The 18,034-nt window shown below is 36.2% G+C and overlaps 2 protein-coding genes across 10 annotated transcripts in view; both read right to left on the bottom strand.

Moving 5' to 3' along the window:
- Positions 1-3,390, bottom strand: part of LOC126808817 (low-density lipoprotein receptor-related protein 4) — a 32,887-nt gene extending 29,497 nt beyond the window's left edge. Inside the window, exon 1 of the mRNA XM_050533795.2 lies at positions 3,232-3,390. Coding sequence (XP_050389752.2) covers positions 3,232-3,292 — 61 coding nt within the window. The 5' untranslated portion in view covers positions 3,293-3,390. The remainder of the gene's footprint in view (positions 1-3,231) is intronic.
- A 7,984-nt stretch (positions 3,391-11,374) lies between these two features.
- LOC126808844 (dystonin) overlaps positions 11,375-18,034 on the bottom strand; it is a 31,264-nt gene continuing 24,604 nt past the window's right edge. For all 9 annotated transcript variants that reach the window (XM_050533874.2, XM_050533883.2, XM_050533911.2 and 6 more), the window contains exons 9-15: positions 17,536-17,682; positions 16,649-16,711; positions 16,336-16,427; positions 15,692-15,797; positions 15,282-15,527; positions 14,628-14,749; positions 11,375-14,063 (exon numbers count right to left, since the gene is read on the bottom strand). In XM_050533874.2, coding sequence (XP_050389831.2) covers positions 13,097-14,063; positions 14,628-14,749; positions 15,282-15,527; positions 15,692-15,797; positions 16,336-16,427; positions 16,649-16,711; positions 17,536-17,682 — 1,743 coding nt within the window. In that variant the 3' untranslated portion in view covers positions 11,375-13,096. The remainder of the gene's footprint in view (positions 14,064-14,627; positions 14,750-15,281; positions 15,528-15,691; positions 15,798-16,335; positions 16,428-16,648; positions 16,712-17,535; positions 17,683-18,034) is intronic.

The following is an 18,034-nucleotide window of genomic DNA, read 5'->3' as shown; positions in this document are numbered from 1 at the left end:
CATTTAACATTATTCCATTATTAATGTAAGAGTTTTAATGTTGCTATGTCCTCGATACAAATACCTCTATGGATTGAATAGCATTATTTGAATTTATTTTGTTTAGTTGTTCATTTATGAAAGAATCATCTTGAACGGAAAGGCATACGGGGGGGGGGGGACGAAAACCCAGACCCCGTGTATACGTTACGTTAAGGATTCCTGACAGCGCCACTGTCCAGGCAAAAATTCCATCATACCACAATTACGTATGTCCGTTCCATTACTAACCCAATTGGTGCAGAAAAGTCAGGCGCTGAATCCCGCTGTTTTTTTCATTTCTCTCTCTCTGGATTGCGGGGTCAGAATTGGATTCATTCGCGGCTGTGTGAAAGCCCTAGATGTACCATTTGTTTTCTGAAAGCTGTCTTTGCTAGTCACGACTGACTTCAGGTAGACATGATAAATTTTGTTTCTAAACTCTTACAGAAATGTTGACTGAAGTTTGGAATGATTTTTATTCTTGGTTTCGTTAAAAATCCCCAAGGGAAGATTTTTTTAAATATTTAATTATGTGGAGATTTTTAGATATGGTGGGGGTTTGTTGAACATACAGAATAATGTATTAGTGTCGGAAAATCTACAGAATGAAATAACGTATTGAGTTAATTTAATGTATTTTTCGATACTGCCTATTGTTCATTTGATCATTTTTGAAATAATAATACTATTAATAGAAATATATAGGCCATATGTATCTGTTCAGATCTGTCTATATGTGGTCATCGTACATAACTTGTTTGTTGATATAATTTTTAAAAAAAAGTAGGGGATATTGAAATGCAAATACCTATGCAGGTTGTGATATGATAAATAGTCATGGACACTTGACATGCTTTGAGAGTATGTTCACAAATGAAGAACTTATCGCCCCAATAGCGCCATACACGTGGGAGGGGTTCATTGTCAAATTTGACACTTCAAGGAAGGGTTGATGAAAACTGCCGCTTGCTGGTTTATCCTATCCATGTTTGCTTTCCTATCGGTTCTTGCATAAGATTTACTGTTTAGCGTATCTTTGCTTTAGTGGGTTACGTTTAATTTGATCGGGAGACGTGTTCGTCGACGTCAACGTCAACCGACAACACTGCAAGAATTGCCGTGGCACTGTAAGAGGAGTGGGTCAGATTGCCTCATATCGTGATTGGACGGTTGATTAAGAGCATGCTACGATGAATTACTGAATGTCTGAGGATTGGTGGAGCAATTACTCATTATTAAGACAAAAATAAAAAAAAACGTCCATTTTCACTTTTGACAGTGTATCTCTTTGCGAGTGAAATGGGGCCGTCAGATAAGCCGCCCATATGAACTGTTTATGTTCATGTGTAGGCAATTGGCCTGTTATTAACATACACTGGTTATCTCTAATAAAACAGCAGTGCATTTCCGCAGTTTTGTATTGTTTCTGAATATCCCCTACTTTTTTTAAGAGTATATGTTAATGTTTGAATTTTATAGATTATCTTGTGTCTAGAACGACCTCACCGAACACAGCGACGTGACAATTTTTTTGTAGTTTTGTATTTCAGTCAGTGATTGGACTTTTAGGCAACAGACATTGTTTTGTAAATAGAATAATCCCTTAAAAATTGTCTCGTTAAATTTTGATTTGATTGGTCAATTCTTTTTAACAATGAAATTAGAAGCTAATATATTTGAATGGACCAGTATTAAGAAAGGACAGCGTTAGTGTAATGCGATTCTTTTACAAAACGTTACAAGCAAGCTAGAGCAAAGCGTGACCAAAATTTCTGAAAAAGAAATTGGGTTTTACGCACAGGACCGTCGACTCGCTCGAACACCCGCCGCACCCGTCATTACTACGCCAATGCATAAATGTGTCACGTGTATGAAGGCATAGTTAAATATAATTTAGAAATAAAATTACATATCAAATTTATTTTTAAAGTATTAAATATAATTTAAAAAAATTACATATCAAATTTATTTTTAACGTATAACTTTAAAATAAAGTGTCTCCCCACCCCCACCCCTCCCCAAAAATCAAACCAAACGGAAAATAAAAACTATATTAAAATCAAAGCCTTCAGAGAGAGGTTTAATATAGGCCAAAGTAAAATTGAATTACAATATAAGTAAAATCAAATAAACTTAAATTGATTTTATAACCTTATTACAAGATATTTTAATATCACCCCTTGCTCACTCAGCCAACAAACTTTCATTCTACTTTTAATTATTTTGTTTTTATTTTTTTGTTTTGCTTTTTCTATATTCGAAGATAAGTAAACAAATATTTTATAAAATTTTCTAATTAAAACATAAGAAATATGTACAGCTAGTACAAAATACCCGTTGACAAAATTCCCTTGTGTTCAGAACCTCTGTACAGATTGGAGATTAAATGTTTAGGCTATTTAAAACAAAAATAAAAAACCTAAATGTTTATTTATGTGTTTAAAATACAAATATTCAGACACACTTTTGACACCGAACTAATAAAAGGCTTTGGGAGACTATTTTGTAATCATGAACAAACAATACGATAGAAAAAAGGCTACAACATTCGTTGACTGGAGAAAAGAAACTAATTATTAGGGCGTATTGTCACCCATACATAACTTTAAAATAGCACAAAGGAAGTCAATATCGTTATACAAATAGAGAGCATATAAGTTCATAGTTGCGAACTGATTAAATAATCGAACATATTTGAAAGAAATGAAATGAAATGGGGTTTAACGTCCTACTGTTCTGCTCCTAACCTGGGCTAATGAAGACGGGAAAACTAATACAAATTTTCTAAACTGTTCTTTAAATTCCTATACTATTGTTTTAATTATTCCACGGTCTATTAACATTTTATAATGACTTAGTTAAAGTTATTCCACAAAATATTAATATTTTCGTTTTCTTTAATATAATGACTTACATAGTTAATATTATTCCACAAACTAATACATTATCTATAACATTACTTGAAATTACTACACGGGCTATTGACATTTCTAATGTGACTTGCCTAAAAAAAATCATTCAAGACTTAATTGAGGCTAATCATAATGTTCATATTTTCCAATCATTATATGGAAGTCTATCAGTTTCATTGCACGAAATTAATTTTAGAGATTATGTTTCTTTGCAATCCCTTAATTAAAAAGACCTCACTAATTATTTAATAAATAAAAAAGCAAGACAGTAGTGATATGAATATATTAAAAAACTCACTTGAATCACAGCAATTAATAAACAACACGAATATTAAACAAAATCTACAACGAAAATCCATTTTAACAATCTAATAAGTTAACATCATTCATTAACTGTATTACTTCACTAATAAGCAACGGGTGATTAGTCCAAGACAAGTACGCATGCGTGGCCTTTAATTGTTTGGCGGATATGAGCTATTCTTATTCTAAACGATAGTCTATGTACTTCCGACTGGTTTGTTTATCAATCTGACACAGCATGGTACAAACTATTCACTGTACTTTTAACCAGTGGAGTGCACTTTGAATTAGAGAAATGATCCTCTCATATTTACATCAGTTATCACACCAAAATTGACAATGTAAAGTGGTAACTATTTAATTCCATACTCCTCGTCCTTCGAGTCGGTACTCTTAACCGTTTACATCCCTTCTTTTAGTGATTTTCAAATAGTTGGTCGGTGGCATTCATATGTCTACAAAAGCGGGGAATTGGCCCTATATAGACCTGGAACCCAGAGGGTCGAACCTAGACGAACGAGGTACCAATGTCTGACCATATAGCCATCTACATACTAACCTGGGATCATACTAAATGGGCATCTGCCAGGGTCCAGTTCCTGGGCGTGACCATTGTGGCCCCTAGAATGCCCCTCAAAATGGGAAATACTCATACATTCGAGGTACCGATGGAAACCAATTTTAAATGATATAGTACATCTCACTGAGTACGAAATTGCCCATAACAGATGATTTTGTCCCCGGGATATAGCCCAAACTGACACACTAAATATGGACCCCAGAGGGCTTGGAAAAAGGTTATATTCATACATTAGAGGTACCAGATGAAACTAATTTTAAATGAAAGAGTATATCCCACTTAGTACGAAATTTCCCATAACAGACGATTAGGCCCCTGGGATGACCCAAACTGACACCCCAAAGCCGAGGGGAGTGGGGGGGCTAAAAATGGGTTATACTCATACATTCGAGGTACCGGTCAAAACAAGTTTTAAATGAAAGGGGGCATCTCACAGAGTACGAAATTGCCCATAACAGACGATTTCGGCCTTGGGATGGCCCAAACTGACACCCTAAATACCCCCCCCCCCCCGCTGGGCTTGAAAACATTGAAAAAAGGTTATATTCATACATTCGAGGTACCAGTTGAAACTAATTTTAAATGAAAGGGTATATCCCACTGAGTACGAAATTATCCATAACAGACGTTTGGACCCCTGGGATGGCCCAGACTGACACCCAAAAGATGAGGGGAGGGGGAGCAAAAATGGACTACACTCAAACATTCGAGGTACCGGTCAAAACTAAATTTAAATGAAAGAGTACCTCTCACTGAATACGAAATTGCCCATAACAGACGATTGTGGCCCAGGGACGGCCCAAACTGAAACGCTAAATGTGCCCCTCCCCCCCCCCCCCCGAACCTTAAATTTATTCTGTTCATACATTCGAGGTAACAGTTGAAAGTAATTTTAAATGAAAGTGTACACCACCACGACATTAAAAATGTCGTAATGTCGCTTAATAACTTTACCCGGATAGCGGCGCTACGGCCTACTCTCCATGAAGATGGTATTTAACACTATTAATGGGAAACCAATTAACCAATATTAATTTAAAGAGGTTGTGTGTAGGGTGTGTGTGTGGGTGTGGGTGTGTATGTGGAGGGGAGGGGGTATGATCTTTTATGGGCCATTTCGTATTCAGTGTGGAGTACACTTTCGTTTAAAATAAAATTAGTTACAACTCGTACCTTGCATGTATGTATATAACCATTTTTAAGCCCGGGGGGGGGGGGGCATATTTACGGTGTCTGTTATGAACAATTTCGTACTCCGTGAAGTGTACTCTTTCATTTAGAATTGGTTTTGACCGGTACCTCGAATGTATGAGTATAACCAATGTTTTGCCCCCTCGTCTTTGGGGCGTCAGTTTAGGACATTTTAGGGTTCTAATCGTCTGTTAGGGGAATTTCGTACTAAGCGGGATATACTCTTTCATTTAAAATTAGTCTCAACTGGTATCTCGAATGTATGAATATAAGCTTTTTTTAAGCCTTCTTGGGTCCATATTTCGGGTGTCAGTTTGGGCCATACCAGGGCCAAAATCGTCTGTTATGCGCAATTTCGTACTCAGTGAGATGTACTCTTTCATTTAAAATTGGTTTCGACCGGCATCTCGAATGTATGAGTATAACCCATTTTAAAGGATGTTCTAGGGATCACCAGGGCCACACCCTGGAACTGAACCCCGGGAGACGCCCATTTCTGTACATCCCGGGTGGCTATATAGTCAGATATTGGCACTTCGTTCGTCTATAGGTTCGACCCTCTGGGCTCCTGGTCTATATATGGGTTGGGGTTTTGGCACATTAAGGGGACAAATTCGGACATTTTTACACATTTTCGACTTTTACAAACAACCACCGCCCTGGATCCGTCCCTGAATGACGTAATAGATTTCAAATATTTGGTCGGTCTGGTATGTGGTCAGTGTTATTCAGGTGTCTTTAAAAGAAAAAAAGGAAGAGATGATGGCTCATTTACGGGACAATTTTTAACATTTTCGTGTAAAAATTGGCGTGCACGTAAAATAACCCTTGGCCACTGTTCCTCGCATGGCACACATAAACCATAGAAATGTAAATTACCCTAAGTTAGTGTGAAAATGACATTGGTATTGTGTGACACTTTAATCCCCATTCCATGGCATGTAGCTCGATCACGTTTCAGACTTTCCTTTACGATATGCGTTCAATGTGTTCAGTATAAGGTCAATAAATTTGGACTTCACAGCAACATCGCAATTATGCTTTACCGAAAACAAATTATAAGAGACAGATTTATTTAATTATAGCGTTAATAATTAAGAAACATGTATCTATATCCTGAAACAACCTGACAATTGCGTATATATTTAATACAGGTCAATGGTATAAGTTAGAGTATCGCCAGTCTATATCCCCTTGAAAAATTTTAGATTTATCGGTCAGGACATTCATTTTCCGCATTGGTGGGTAGTAGTTGTTTTCTTGTTTCTTGAATTCAAAAGACAATTGAAAATCTCCCCATTGTAAGAATCCAATCCTTAAATATGGCGACAAGGATATGGCTGGCGTCGTCATTTTTAATTATATCTTCATTTAAAAGAGCTAAACCTATTTAATCTTGTTCAAAATAAGTACAGAGTTGGTGTATCATTTCAATTAGTCATGGGGCAACCTCTTCCGCATGCAGCCCGGTAGATGGTTATAGAGTACAATTTCAATTTTGCTGGATTTGATTTTGCACCAGGTTCCTTACGTTAGCAGGCGTTCGAATCCCATTTGATAAAATTCTAGAGACCCCGTTCGGGACTTCCCCGTAAATCCCAAGAATTCCTTGCTGCAATAAAACAGTGGTTGTTGATTTATTCTTACAGATACAGTACTGGGTTTCGGGCATCTTTTAACACGGAAGGGACATATTTGTCTGTAGAGTATTCATAGTCTATGGATTACAAATCCTTATAACACCATTCTCTAAAAAAAAATACCAATATTTATTTGTAAAAAAAATGTAGTTACATTCACTTCCTGTCCAATTTAAAAACAATCTTCAAAGTCGGCTTTCCAGACAGAAAAGGTACTTGCATTGGTGGACTTTCCATATGGGCATTTGGGAAATGTCAACTAAATAAATGGGCCGCTGATTTCGATACAAATACTACCAAAAAACAATGAATTATGGACCGTCTTAGTAGGTGTAGGATGCCGATGGCAGTTTTAAGGTCCAGTCCGCTATTACCTTCTTGTAACATTTTTAGTGTCGATTACAGGTTTATCTTTTCTGATAGATCTAAGCAACGTTTAACTGATAGTAATTGTAGAATGATACAAAACTTAATAAATACAAATTGCACTGTCTCTTCGACCCACCGGGTAGCTCAATGAGTAAGGCGCTGACTTGCTATCCTTGAGTTCCTCAGGATTTTCCGGCAGACTTTCGCCTTTGTCAGAGGTTCATCGGTTGGCGGACGCCATGCTCGGTTCCTGGTCCATATAGCACGCTTGCACGTGTTTTCATTTTGAACTGCCGGATATTTCACAACGAAGTGAATGTACTTAAAATTACCAAGAAATACTATGTGATGGTAATATAAGAAGGCGTTTGTTTTAAAGATTTCTGATTTGTGCAAGAGATTGGTAGTCCACAAGGGAGCCACGGTGGCTGAGTGGTAAAGAAGCTGGCTCGCTAGCCTGGAGGTGGCGTGTTTGATCCCTGCATTGGCTGACAAAGTTCATCGGGATTTTCCGACGTGGGTACCCATTGTCAGTGGTGCAGGACGGGGGGCCTGACAAAGGCAGCTGTCTAGTCGTTCGGATGGGACGAACAACCGAGGTCCCGTGTATACATTGATATAAGAGTAGGTCATAGTGCCGCTGCCCGGGTTAAATTTACCATTTTCATTAGCCCAGACGGAACAGTGGGACGTTATAGACCCCATTTCATTTCATTTTGTATTTCCATGTGTACAAAAAAACCGCTGTAAAGTTTGGGGAATCCAATGTAAATGACGTCATAGATGCGGATTTCTCTTTACAGGTTGATTGACTTAGTGGAAGAGAACCAATTTTTGTACACTAGAAGAACCGCCAGCGAAAAAGTCGCAACTTTTTTTTTCTCGCACATTGAAACACTTACATTGAAACACTTTTTCGCGCATTAGTTATAGTGCGTTAATCAAATACAGTTATCATTGTATGATCAGATGCGAATGAAATGGTATTTAACGTCCTACTGGGCTAATGAAGACGGGCATAGGCCAGAAATTACTACGAGGGGAATTTTGCCCGAACACCGACACCACGGCCTACTATTGTATTGAATTCCATCTGTCTAGGGTTCTTTTTCGTGCACACCAATGTGTACGCAGGATCTCGGTTTTTCTTCCTATCCAAACGACTATAGTACGTTGTTCCATACCAGGCCCTCCGTCTTACACCACTGACAAGAGGGAACCAAACCGGAAAATTCCGATGAACTTTCTCGCCTAATACCGGGATCGAACAGTGAACGCCTTGGCTAGCGAGCCAACTTCTTACCCACCGAGCAACCGCGGCTTCCATGACCAAATGGACACAGTCTCTGCTAACTCTACATTCACAAGAAATTGCACACTGACCAATCCGATTAAAATCAGTTTCGTTTTTTTTTTTTGGTGTACTTTATTGACAAGACTAATCTCCAACCTATGGAGATAATAGTCATCTCATGATACAATCTGTTTCACGGAGATTTTTTTAATATCTCTGTTACAGATGACTGTTTCGACACGTGACGTCACATCACGCGGCGTCCATCATTGGCTCAATAGCGCGTGCATTGTTTACATAAGACGTCACGGATTCGGGCTAAATGGTGAATTTTACTTATTTTAATACCCGTTTACACTAAATAGGAAATGATTTTTACCTACAAACAATTCAAACGACTTTATTTATTTTTCTAATAAATGAAAAAAAAGTTTCAGAATTTAATTTGTCGAAAGAAAAAAGTTAATATTTTGTAGTCATTAAGTCGCATCGATGTCATCCTTATCAGTGATTGTAGAGGCCAAGCGAATATTCACTGCGGATCAGTGTGCTCATGATATAGTACAAGTGTGACCAGGTTTTGTCTTTTTTGACTTGACAAAGCGAGGAGAAATCAAATGTTTGGAATTTCCCATAATGATTGACATTGTAATTAATTATACCACTGACACAGGACGTAACATATACTGGTCGCATGCCGCCATATTTCCGAGGTTCATTAATAATTGTCACACCTGACAGCAATTATGAGTTATTGTTTTCATTGGTCCACTAGGTCGTTGACAGCATAATAAAATAGGTACTCAACGGATATCGGCATTTTTTTTATGGAAGGGCATCGCTGCCAATATTAAATGCTCTGCTAGAATGTCTTTTCTATTGATTATATGTAAAAAGTACAATGTACAAAGTCATAATACCGGTAATGATAAAGTCAAAATACCTCTAAGGCAAGAGTTAAATTTAAAACGTCAAATGTTAAGTGTTAAATGACAAATGTTTTCTGGGAAAATGCTTTTTTGACGTGTCTACATTTTACATTTCTCTCATTACATTTTAAATTTGCTCTCTGCCACATCCCATTTGTCCTTCACGCATTCTACATAGCATGTTTCGCACAGCATCAAATTGCACAGCATCAAATTGCACATGCAAATGTAGGATATCAGGTGACTGATTAACATACGGAAACCTGGCACACTATAAGCCAGAACAAGGATATCCACGACACTATAATATGAAATCAGCCTAGCACACAATAAAAATTTACTCACCTTGACACTTTGGATGGCACTTTATGATGATTACGGGGGGAGGGGGGGGGGTCTGTGCAATGTCCAAATACGAAATTTCAGGTATCATGTTATATATTAGTGAAAATCACATTCATTTCTGTTTGTAAATATGTAAATAGTTTTCTGGTACAATCGTATTTTCATAATTTAAATCCAATAAATATCACACTATTAAAGGGGTATTCAAGTAAAAATACTGGTCTAAATACGAAATTCCAGATACCATGTTAAGTATCACGGATTGCTCCTTTCAAATATGCAAATAATTTTCAGGCACATTCATATTTGCTTAACTTTACAAAATAATATTAAAGTTGAAGTGAAGGAAGGGGGGGGGGGGCGTCAACTAAACTAAAAAAAAGATACAGGGCTTAATCAAAAATTCTCTATGTCCATACTAAAAGATGTATAGTCATTCCTCTCTTTAAATATATTATTTATTTGTTGGGCACAATGCTTATATATTGTTGTTTTTTAATGGATCAAAGTAGGCTACTCAACTCTGTTTATAGAGAGACCGGAAAGAGTGGGGGTGTTTAAAATATAAAAATACGGGTATTAATACGAAATTCCCGTTATTGTATTATAAATTACTGGAAAGTATGTTTCTTTGGCTGCTTGAATCTATCAATTATTTCCTGGCACATTCAAAATTACGCAAGGTCGTCTAGATATTTTCTTATGGTGTGCCAGCTTGATTTCTTTTGGTCGTGCGGTGAATATCCTTATAGTGTGCTTGTGCCGGGTTTCCATATATGTTAATAAGTCACGTGATATCCTACATTTGCATATGCAAGTTGATGTTGTGCGAAAGTTGCTATGTAGAAAGCGTGAAGGACAAATGGGATGTGGCAGAGCGCAAATGTAAAATGTAATGAGAGAAATGTAAAATGTAGACACGTCAAAAAAAGCATTTTCCCACAAAACATTTGTCATTTAACACTTAACATTTGACGTTTAACATTTAACTCTTGCCTTCGAGGTATTTTGACTTTATCAATATCGGTATTAGGACTTTGTACATTGTACTTTTTACATATAATCAATGGAAACGACATTGTCGTAGAGCATTTAATATTGGCAGCGATACCCTTCCATTTTTTTTCACTTCCAATGCATTAACAGAGAAACTCAGAGGTCTAGGGTCATGGTGGGACAGTCGCAAAAAAAGGCCGAATGTCGTTTGAGTAAGTAAACTGGGAATCTGTGCAGAATCCTGCCCAGACATCAGTGCGACTTTGAACCCGTTTATTTAAACCTTGGCTATGAGTAGGCTCATCTTTCGTGGTCTAGGATGCGAGACCATCGCGAAAAGTTTGCAGTTTCGCACACTTTTCTCTATACAGTGCTTAAATGTATATCGGTTTGATTCCTAAAAATTGTATGTATATGCTTGCTTAGACTACCATGAATGAAGGTAACAGACAATTCTTTCTTTCTCCCTTTTCTCAATTTTGTTGCTTGTTAGTTTTTGTGGAAAGGTCGGGGAGTATAAATAGGGATATTTCCTAATGAAATGACTTCACCCCCAAACCAAAAACCACCCATCAATATTTATGATTGTAACATGTTGGACTCTTTGTGTTTTAACATAAATGAATGCTTTCGGCTAAGAAAAGTCATGGTGGATTTAACAATGAAGACAACGGGAATAGAATTGCTAATCTTAGACCATCAGTGTAAGTGTAGTAATGGTTAATGATCTGATACTGACCGTAACCATTGCTTGATGAAAAATATACGGTGCATTCGAAATTAAAAACAAACTGTTTTATATAACAAAACATTTTACTGAAATATAAAATATATATAATATGTAATATAGGTATTTATATTATCAATAATCGCGGAGAGAGAAACAGATGTCGCTGTAAGTCACAACAAAAGCATAAAGTATTGTACTAATTATATATAACATCTATCAAATATAAAAATCTATGTATATAACTAAACTATACGGAATAGACTCCGGAAAAAAATAACAGAATATATTATGTAGAGGAAGCATCTTATATATAAACAGTACACAGGGACACTAACAAAATACCACGATGGGGGTCGAGACTAACTTGTATATAAATAGAGACCCTTTTTCTTGGAGATGTAGGAAGATTTTATTATTTTTGAAAGATCTCTCAGAAATCAAATTAAGCTTGAAAAACAGCAGGAAAATATTATAAAATTTTCTCCGACTAAAGTCCGCAGTTTTGTTTCTGATTTAAAATTGAAGGCTAAATTGTTGTTTGATTTTCTTAGATTTCAATCATTCGCAAACTCGGAAATTGACCCTTAATTATAAATTCCACACATTCCATAAAATACAAGAAAGGCAAAATTTTCCACTTATCTATTTTAGTAAGAGTAAATAGAAATAAATGCCTACAATGATAAAGATACGTGATCACAAAAGATGGTTTTCGCAAAATTGTCCAAAACTCATGCTTTAAACTTAATACAGATGCCAATGAGGTAAGTAATATTATGAGTATATTCTACCCTTATAGTATGATATGTTCCACTCGTAGAAGGCCAGAAATAATAACTATTGAAATCATATTAAATTACTCTTAGTATAAGAGTAAAGTGGTAAATTTTTGATCAATTGCATCTTCAATAGTTTTTTTAAAATAATATGATGAAATGTTCATTTACATAGTAAATTAGTTCTATTCTATGGCCAGCGGACAATAATAATAAATGTAAGCTAAACGCGTATTCCTAGTTCAAAATGTTGCTTTATCGACACAAGCTTTATATCTCGCCTGGGAGAATGATTAAACAATATTTTAAATACAGGAATCTATTCCAGTTTTACAAACATTCATTGAAGTAGCTAAGTCTCTAACTCAATATCATCCAAAATCTTCAACATTGAAAACACGATTTATTTGTCAAATTAAATCAACATTCATGTTGTGATCTTACCGGAAAAAGATGGGCTTTTGATATCCAATATTTAATACAAAATAAACATTTTACCATTGGTACATGAATCGTGTACCATAATGCGCTTCAGCCCCAGTTGCACCAAGAGACTCGAGGGACGAGGCTAGACACATTGCACCAAATCAAACGGCGTATGTAGAACTGGAATAACCAGACGCTAGAAATTTGCACTCGCTTGAGACTGCTGGCTTATTTCGCCGAACATAACTGATTTGAAATTGGAGTAAAAACGGAAACCATTGAATGTTAATCAGTTTATATACATTCATATTACAGTATTATATGCGTTGCGATCCACTTTTGTCAATTTCTAGGTCCCAAATGTTAGCGATTTAGCTCCTTTAATATATACATTGTAATGTAGAAATAGACGTTATATTGCATTAACTGTTTTTGGTTCTTGTATAGTTTTAATAGGCGGCGTTTTGAATTTGTGGAATTTCATTGGAAATGTTTGTGAAAGTAACCAGATTTTGAAAAGATTAGACATTTTCAAAAGTTGTCTGTGCGCTAATACCTTAAAATAATTAAAATGCTTTCATCGTTTAGACACCATTTTTAAAGGCTCTAATGGCCGAGAGTTTCGATTTGACATGATCCAGCTTCTCTACGACTATTTTATTTTCGGGGTCAATATCTAAAGCATTGGCATCATTGACAACTCTAGCTTTAATGAACCCTCTTACAATGGCTTCCGTAACATGGACTTTTTCATTTGTAATATTGTTGGTATATTCTCCTGTATTTCTATTTAAAATTCCGCTATTAATGGCTTCGGCGAATGGAATTTTTCGATGTTGTTTTTGGTCAACGACTGCGTTAACGGCGTACGTTTTGGATTCCACCGTCGGTGGGTGGTTGGCATCGGCTTTGTGGTATTCAACGCGAACAAGACCAGAAGAAATAGCATCAGCTACGGACATCTTCTCCCCGTGCTCTGTTTTGTACGTCGACTCGCGAGTGTTGAGGATTTTCTTTTCCACGGCTTGTGCAACAGTGAGATTTTGTTCAGTAGCTGGATCGACAACACTGAGAATCGTGTAGGGACGATTTTCGCGCGTTACTTTTACTGTAATTAAACCAAATTCTTTTTTCTCTTCACGGATCTTAGTTTTAGAGATAAAATCCATGACAATTAATCCCTCGTTCATAGCCTGACTCATGGGAATGGTTTTTCTGGTAAGTGGGTTGGTGTAGGTGCCCTTGGCTTGGTCCACGATGTTCATCATAATAGCTTGCTGGAGACTTAGTCGCTCGTCTGTTCTGGGATCCACGACACCAGTGATGACAAATGTGTGTTGTTCTTCCTCGACGGACGTCTGTACTTGATCAGTAATCGTTTCTTCATATTCCGTGCTCATTGTCCATTCTTCCTCTTCAACTTCCATGGTAGGGGTCATGTGTTCTTTGGGTTTTTCGTGGAGGGTAAGGGATGATTGCTGTTTTTCTAACGGTTGTGTGACTTTCTGCGGTTTAGAATAATCTTCTAAACCAAGATTTGTATCCCAGAATCTAAAAAATAAATCAATAAACATTGTGATAATCAAGGTGAAAACGCTTTAACATGGACTGATCTAATATAACAGCCTGAATTGGGTCTGAAACTCTGAGGGAGTTGGGGCATGGATGGAACATCGCTAAATTCTCAACAGACATAACAGCCCATAAAGTGTATAAGGCATTCTCAAATTATATATTGTGATTGCTCCTTGCAGACAAAACTTTCAAGGCTGGTGCATTCCGGGCGTGAGTTGAGGACGGAGGACGATGGTGGGGGAAGAATGGTCTAACGCGTGCGCTTTAGGTCATAAGGCCTGTTATTAAGTCAAGTGGTGTCGTTTCGACCCCACATGTGACAATAAGTAGGGTTGTCTGCCCAACGTCGTGGGATTTCTCCAGGTCCTCTGGTTTCTTCCCACTGCTAAAGACCCTTACATGCAAGCGAATGATTGAAATAAAATTGAACCCGTTATTTTATTCCCTAAATGCATTCTAAAGTGAACTCAATATCAGATTTCCCCGTTTACCGCACATAGAGTTGTTTGGTTCTGTTTACAATAACAAGTATGTACTTACGTAACAAAGTGGGCTGTTGTAACATATCTAAGTTGTTCCCATTTATCACATACCAACAGATATTTAGGTTGACGTAATAACTCAACAACAGTTCTATTAGTTTCCCAGTAAGCCCAGAAATCCTAAACATAAATAATATGTCGTTACAAAACAAAAGTATAACGGAAAGGGTCAGATATTTAAATTGCGTTTCACTTACAGAAAAGAATTTAGTGTTATGAACCAATTATTCAAATCAGTATTATCCGTTTTTCTTTGGTTGGTATTCATGTGTTCGGGGTAATTATTATCTATTTAAGGGTTATTCAGGGTATTTAAATTATTATTACATGTATTTGTATTTATTTTATGATCAGTAGTGGAATACCGCGTTTTATTAGTGAAATAAAAGTGTTATTCCACTGGCTAGTTGTTTTTACCTAAAATGATGGTAAAATCATAAAATAAATAGAACATTTGTCGTTTTGTCGTGAATAACATATTTTATTTCATCTCTAAGCAAGAAAACGATTATATTTTCACTCATGCTATTCGTGAAAATATAAGTTTTCTTGCTTCTCGGTGAAATAAAATATGTTATTCACTCTAAAACGACAAATATCATCTATATATACTCAGTATTTCTGAAACAATCATTAACTTTATATAACCTACCTGGTATTTATTTAACAATTGTTCTAGATATTGAATTTGTACCACAACCGTAGATATGGTGGAAGGGTCGGATTTATCGGCTTCAGGCGCTTCTTCAATAATAGTTCGTAAACGAAGAATTCTTTCTTGAAGTTGTTCAAAATCACCGTAACCATCCCAGTTCTTAATAAGAGTGTCTTCTAAATATTTCAATATTCTTAATAACTCTAGTTTGTCTTTTTTTGACATAGCCTGTAACGCGGAAATCTGAAGAAAGATAAACGATTAATAGTAACAAGTTATAATGGGCTACTCTTTCCTAGGAAGCTTGCATGAAGAGCCATTCTGTAATGATATCTAACGAAGTCGGTGAACATTTCACCTTGATTGGTAGATTATTAGTATAAAATTGTCTAAAGAGTGATATTTACCTCTTCTGAATTCCAATCTCTGAAGACAAGCAGCATGAATGCAATCATTTGGTAACCTAGACGTTTGACACTGTTTGTCCATAATGCTAGTAGTTGAAGCCGTAACCTACAATATTCATTAACAACAAAGTTTTTAATAAACATACGACAAACCATAAAAGTTAATAAATATACAGTGTAAATGTATATACTATTTCCCTTCAAAATCGGTAATTACTTTCGAATTAACCAAATTCAAGCACAAAAAAATCTAGAGAAAATAAACGAGCTTGCATGTATAAGATTATAGAATTATTTTTAATATTAAGAACCCAGATAAATAAAGATGAGAACATTAAGTCAATAGATAACATTTCCTTGCGTTTTTTACATGTTATGCAGACTCCGATCCTAAACATCGACGGTATTTATGAAATTTATTTCTTAAATTCCACGGAATTATAAAACTACTAAAAGGGGGTTAACCCTTGTTATATATCAAAATAAAGTATTGGGTTTATCTGGGGTTTTAAGGCAAGCACTAAACGATTAAATTCTCGTTTCCAAGGATATGCAAAAGTCGGTTTGTTTACCAATTATGATTTCATTCCATTTCAAGGAATATAAAGTGTCTGAGTTAATAAAAATCAAAAATACAAACATACTTGACAGCGGCATCAACGGCTGGACCAGACGGCCCTGGTAACAATAAAATGACAGCTGGTACATTTCCGATCTGACCGCCGCTGTTTCGTACCTAATAAAAATAAATAATGCATTTAGTTTGGTTTCAAGTCTACTAATATCATAATTTATTATATACTCACATCTTAGTACTTTTATAAATTTTCAAATAGATGATAGATAATAAGAACAAATTGCACCTCGAAAATACCAATAATTTCCCATGTGAGAACTGCATATTTGATCACGTTCTCACTTTTAAAAAAAAAAATTTACTTATTTTAAAACAAATACCTTCCATGATTTTCTATCACTGTTATCTATCAATGTCAAGGAATCGCCTTCAGAAAATGATATCTAAAAACAAAAGAGGGAAACAAAATATAACAATTCTTTTTTTTAATTTTTGGTGGAGTATTTGCTATTGTGTTTGTGTGTGCATATTTTGCTGATTGACGCGCTCTTTTTGACTGAAATCCGATTAACAAATCTACTGGTATCTGATTACCTAATACATGTACATAGCAAATATGACTGGGACCGGAAATCTGTTCTTTCGCAAACGAGTGATAACATCTTTTATCCCAAGAAATCTTACATAAAAACATGTCACACGCTCTTAATCACCCTATGGATAGTAGCCTACATTACAAAGGGGGATAGGGGCGAATTGTTTTAGCGTGCACGTTTGATCATAAGGTCTGTCATTGAGTCAAATGGTGTGGTTTCGATTCGCCGCTTGTATGTGACAAGGAGTAGGGTTTCCTCCCGTTGCTAAAGACCGGGTCCTCTGGTCTACTCCCACTGCTAAAGACCCCTACGCGCTAGCGAATTGTTAAATAAATTGAACTATATGTTAGTCCCGAGATAGCCTAGCTTGTGTCGAGTGACCGTAAAACCTCATTTCACTCTCTCTCCACATTGCAAACATTGGTACTTTCATTGTCAACCAAGCGGGAGGAACCCTAATCACTGAGAACTGGGCTTTAAAAAAATCATAATGTTCTTGATACACGTCCAGTGGATTATTTGATATTTTCTGAAATATTTCTATTCATCTATAATATAATCTCTTGAACTTTTAGCTCCCAACTTTATAAAACTCTCTTAATAAGCAGTGGAAACAAATCGTTTCTATTACTAAATCAACCTCAAGCTAAACAACAATATATTATATTTACCTCTTTTGTGTTGTAATCTGTTAAGGCAATGACTGGGCGTGGTTCAGGTAATTTATTTAATCTGAGCGGTACGGGTACAAGATCTTTACTTCTTTCAAATAAACTATCTACTTTCGATTGCCATTGTAAATATGCTAATAATACATCCTATAAAATAATATCACATAATGACAATAATTCAGATAAAAACTGTCTTGTTAGAATCAGAAATACAAATTATTTGAAAACTTTTATTTATTAATCTATATCAGCAGTACTTTAAGTGACCATTTTACTTTATGGAAGTCAACCCAAAATACACACGGTAAATGATCATCCCCGAGCTTTCCTCCTTCTTGGTGAGGGTGGGGCTGTAACGTTGTCCAATTTCGATTGTAACTGTGCCCTGGACCTAGCAGTAATGCTTACCCTAACCCCAACTTACAATCTCGCCAACAATCACATGCCCTAACCTTATTTACGTCTCAGCGACCTTGACGAAAACCGGAAGTGCTGCACA

This window comes from Patella vulgata, chromosome 1, assembly GCF_932274485.2.
Source record: "Patella vulgata chromosome 1, xgPatVulg1.2, whole genome shotgun sequence".
In the NCBI taxonomy this organism is placed as follows: domain Eukaryota; kingdom Metazoa; phylum Mollusca; class Gastropoda; family Patellidae; genus Patella; species Patella vulgata.
This window is presented reverse-complemented; position numbering and strand designations above follow the sequence as displayed.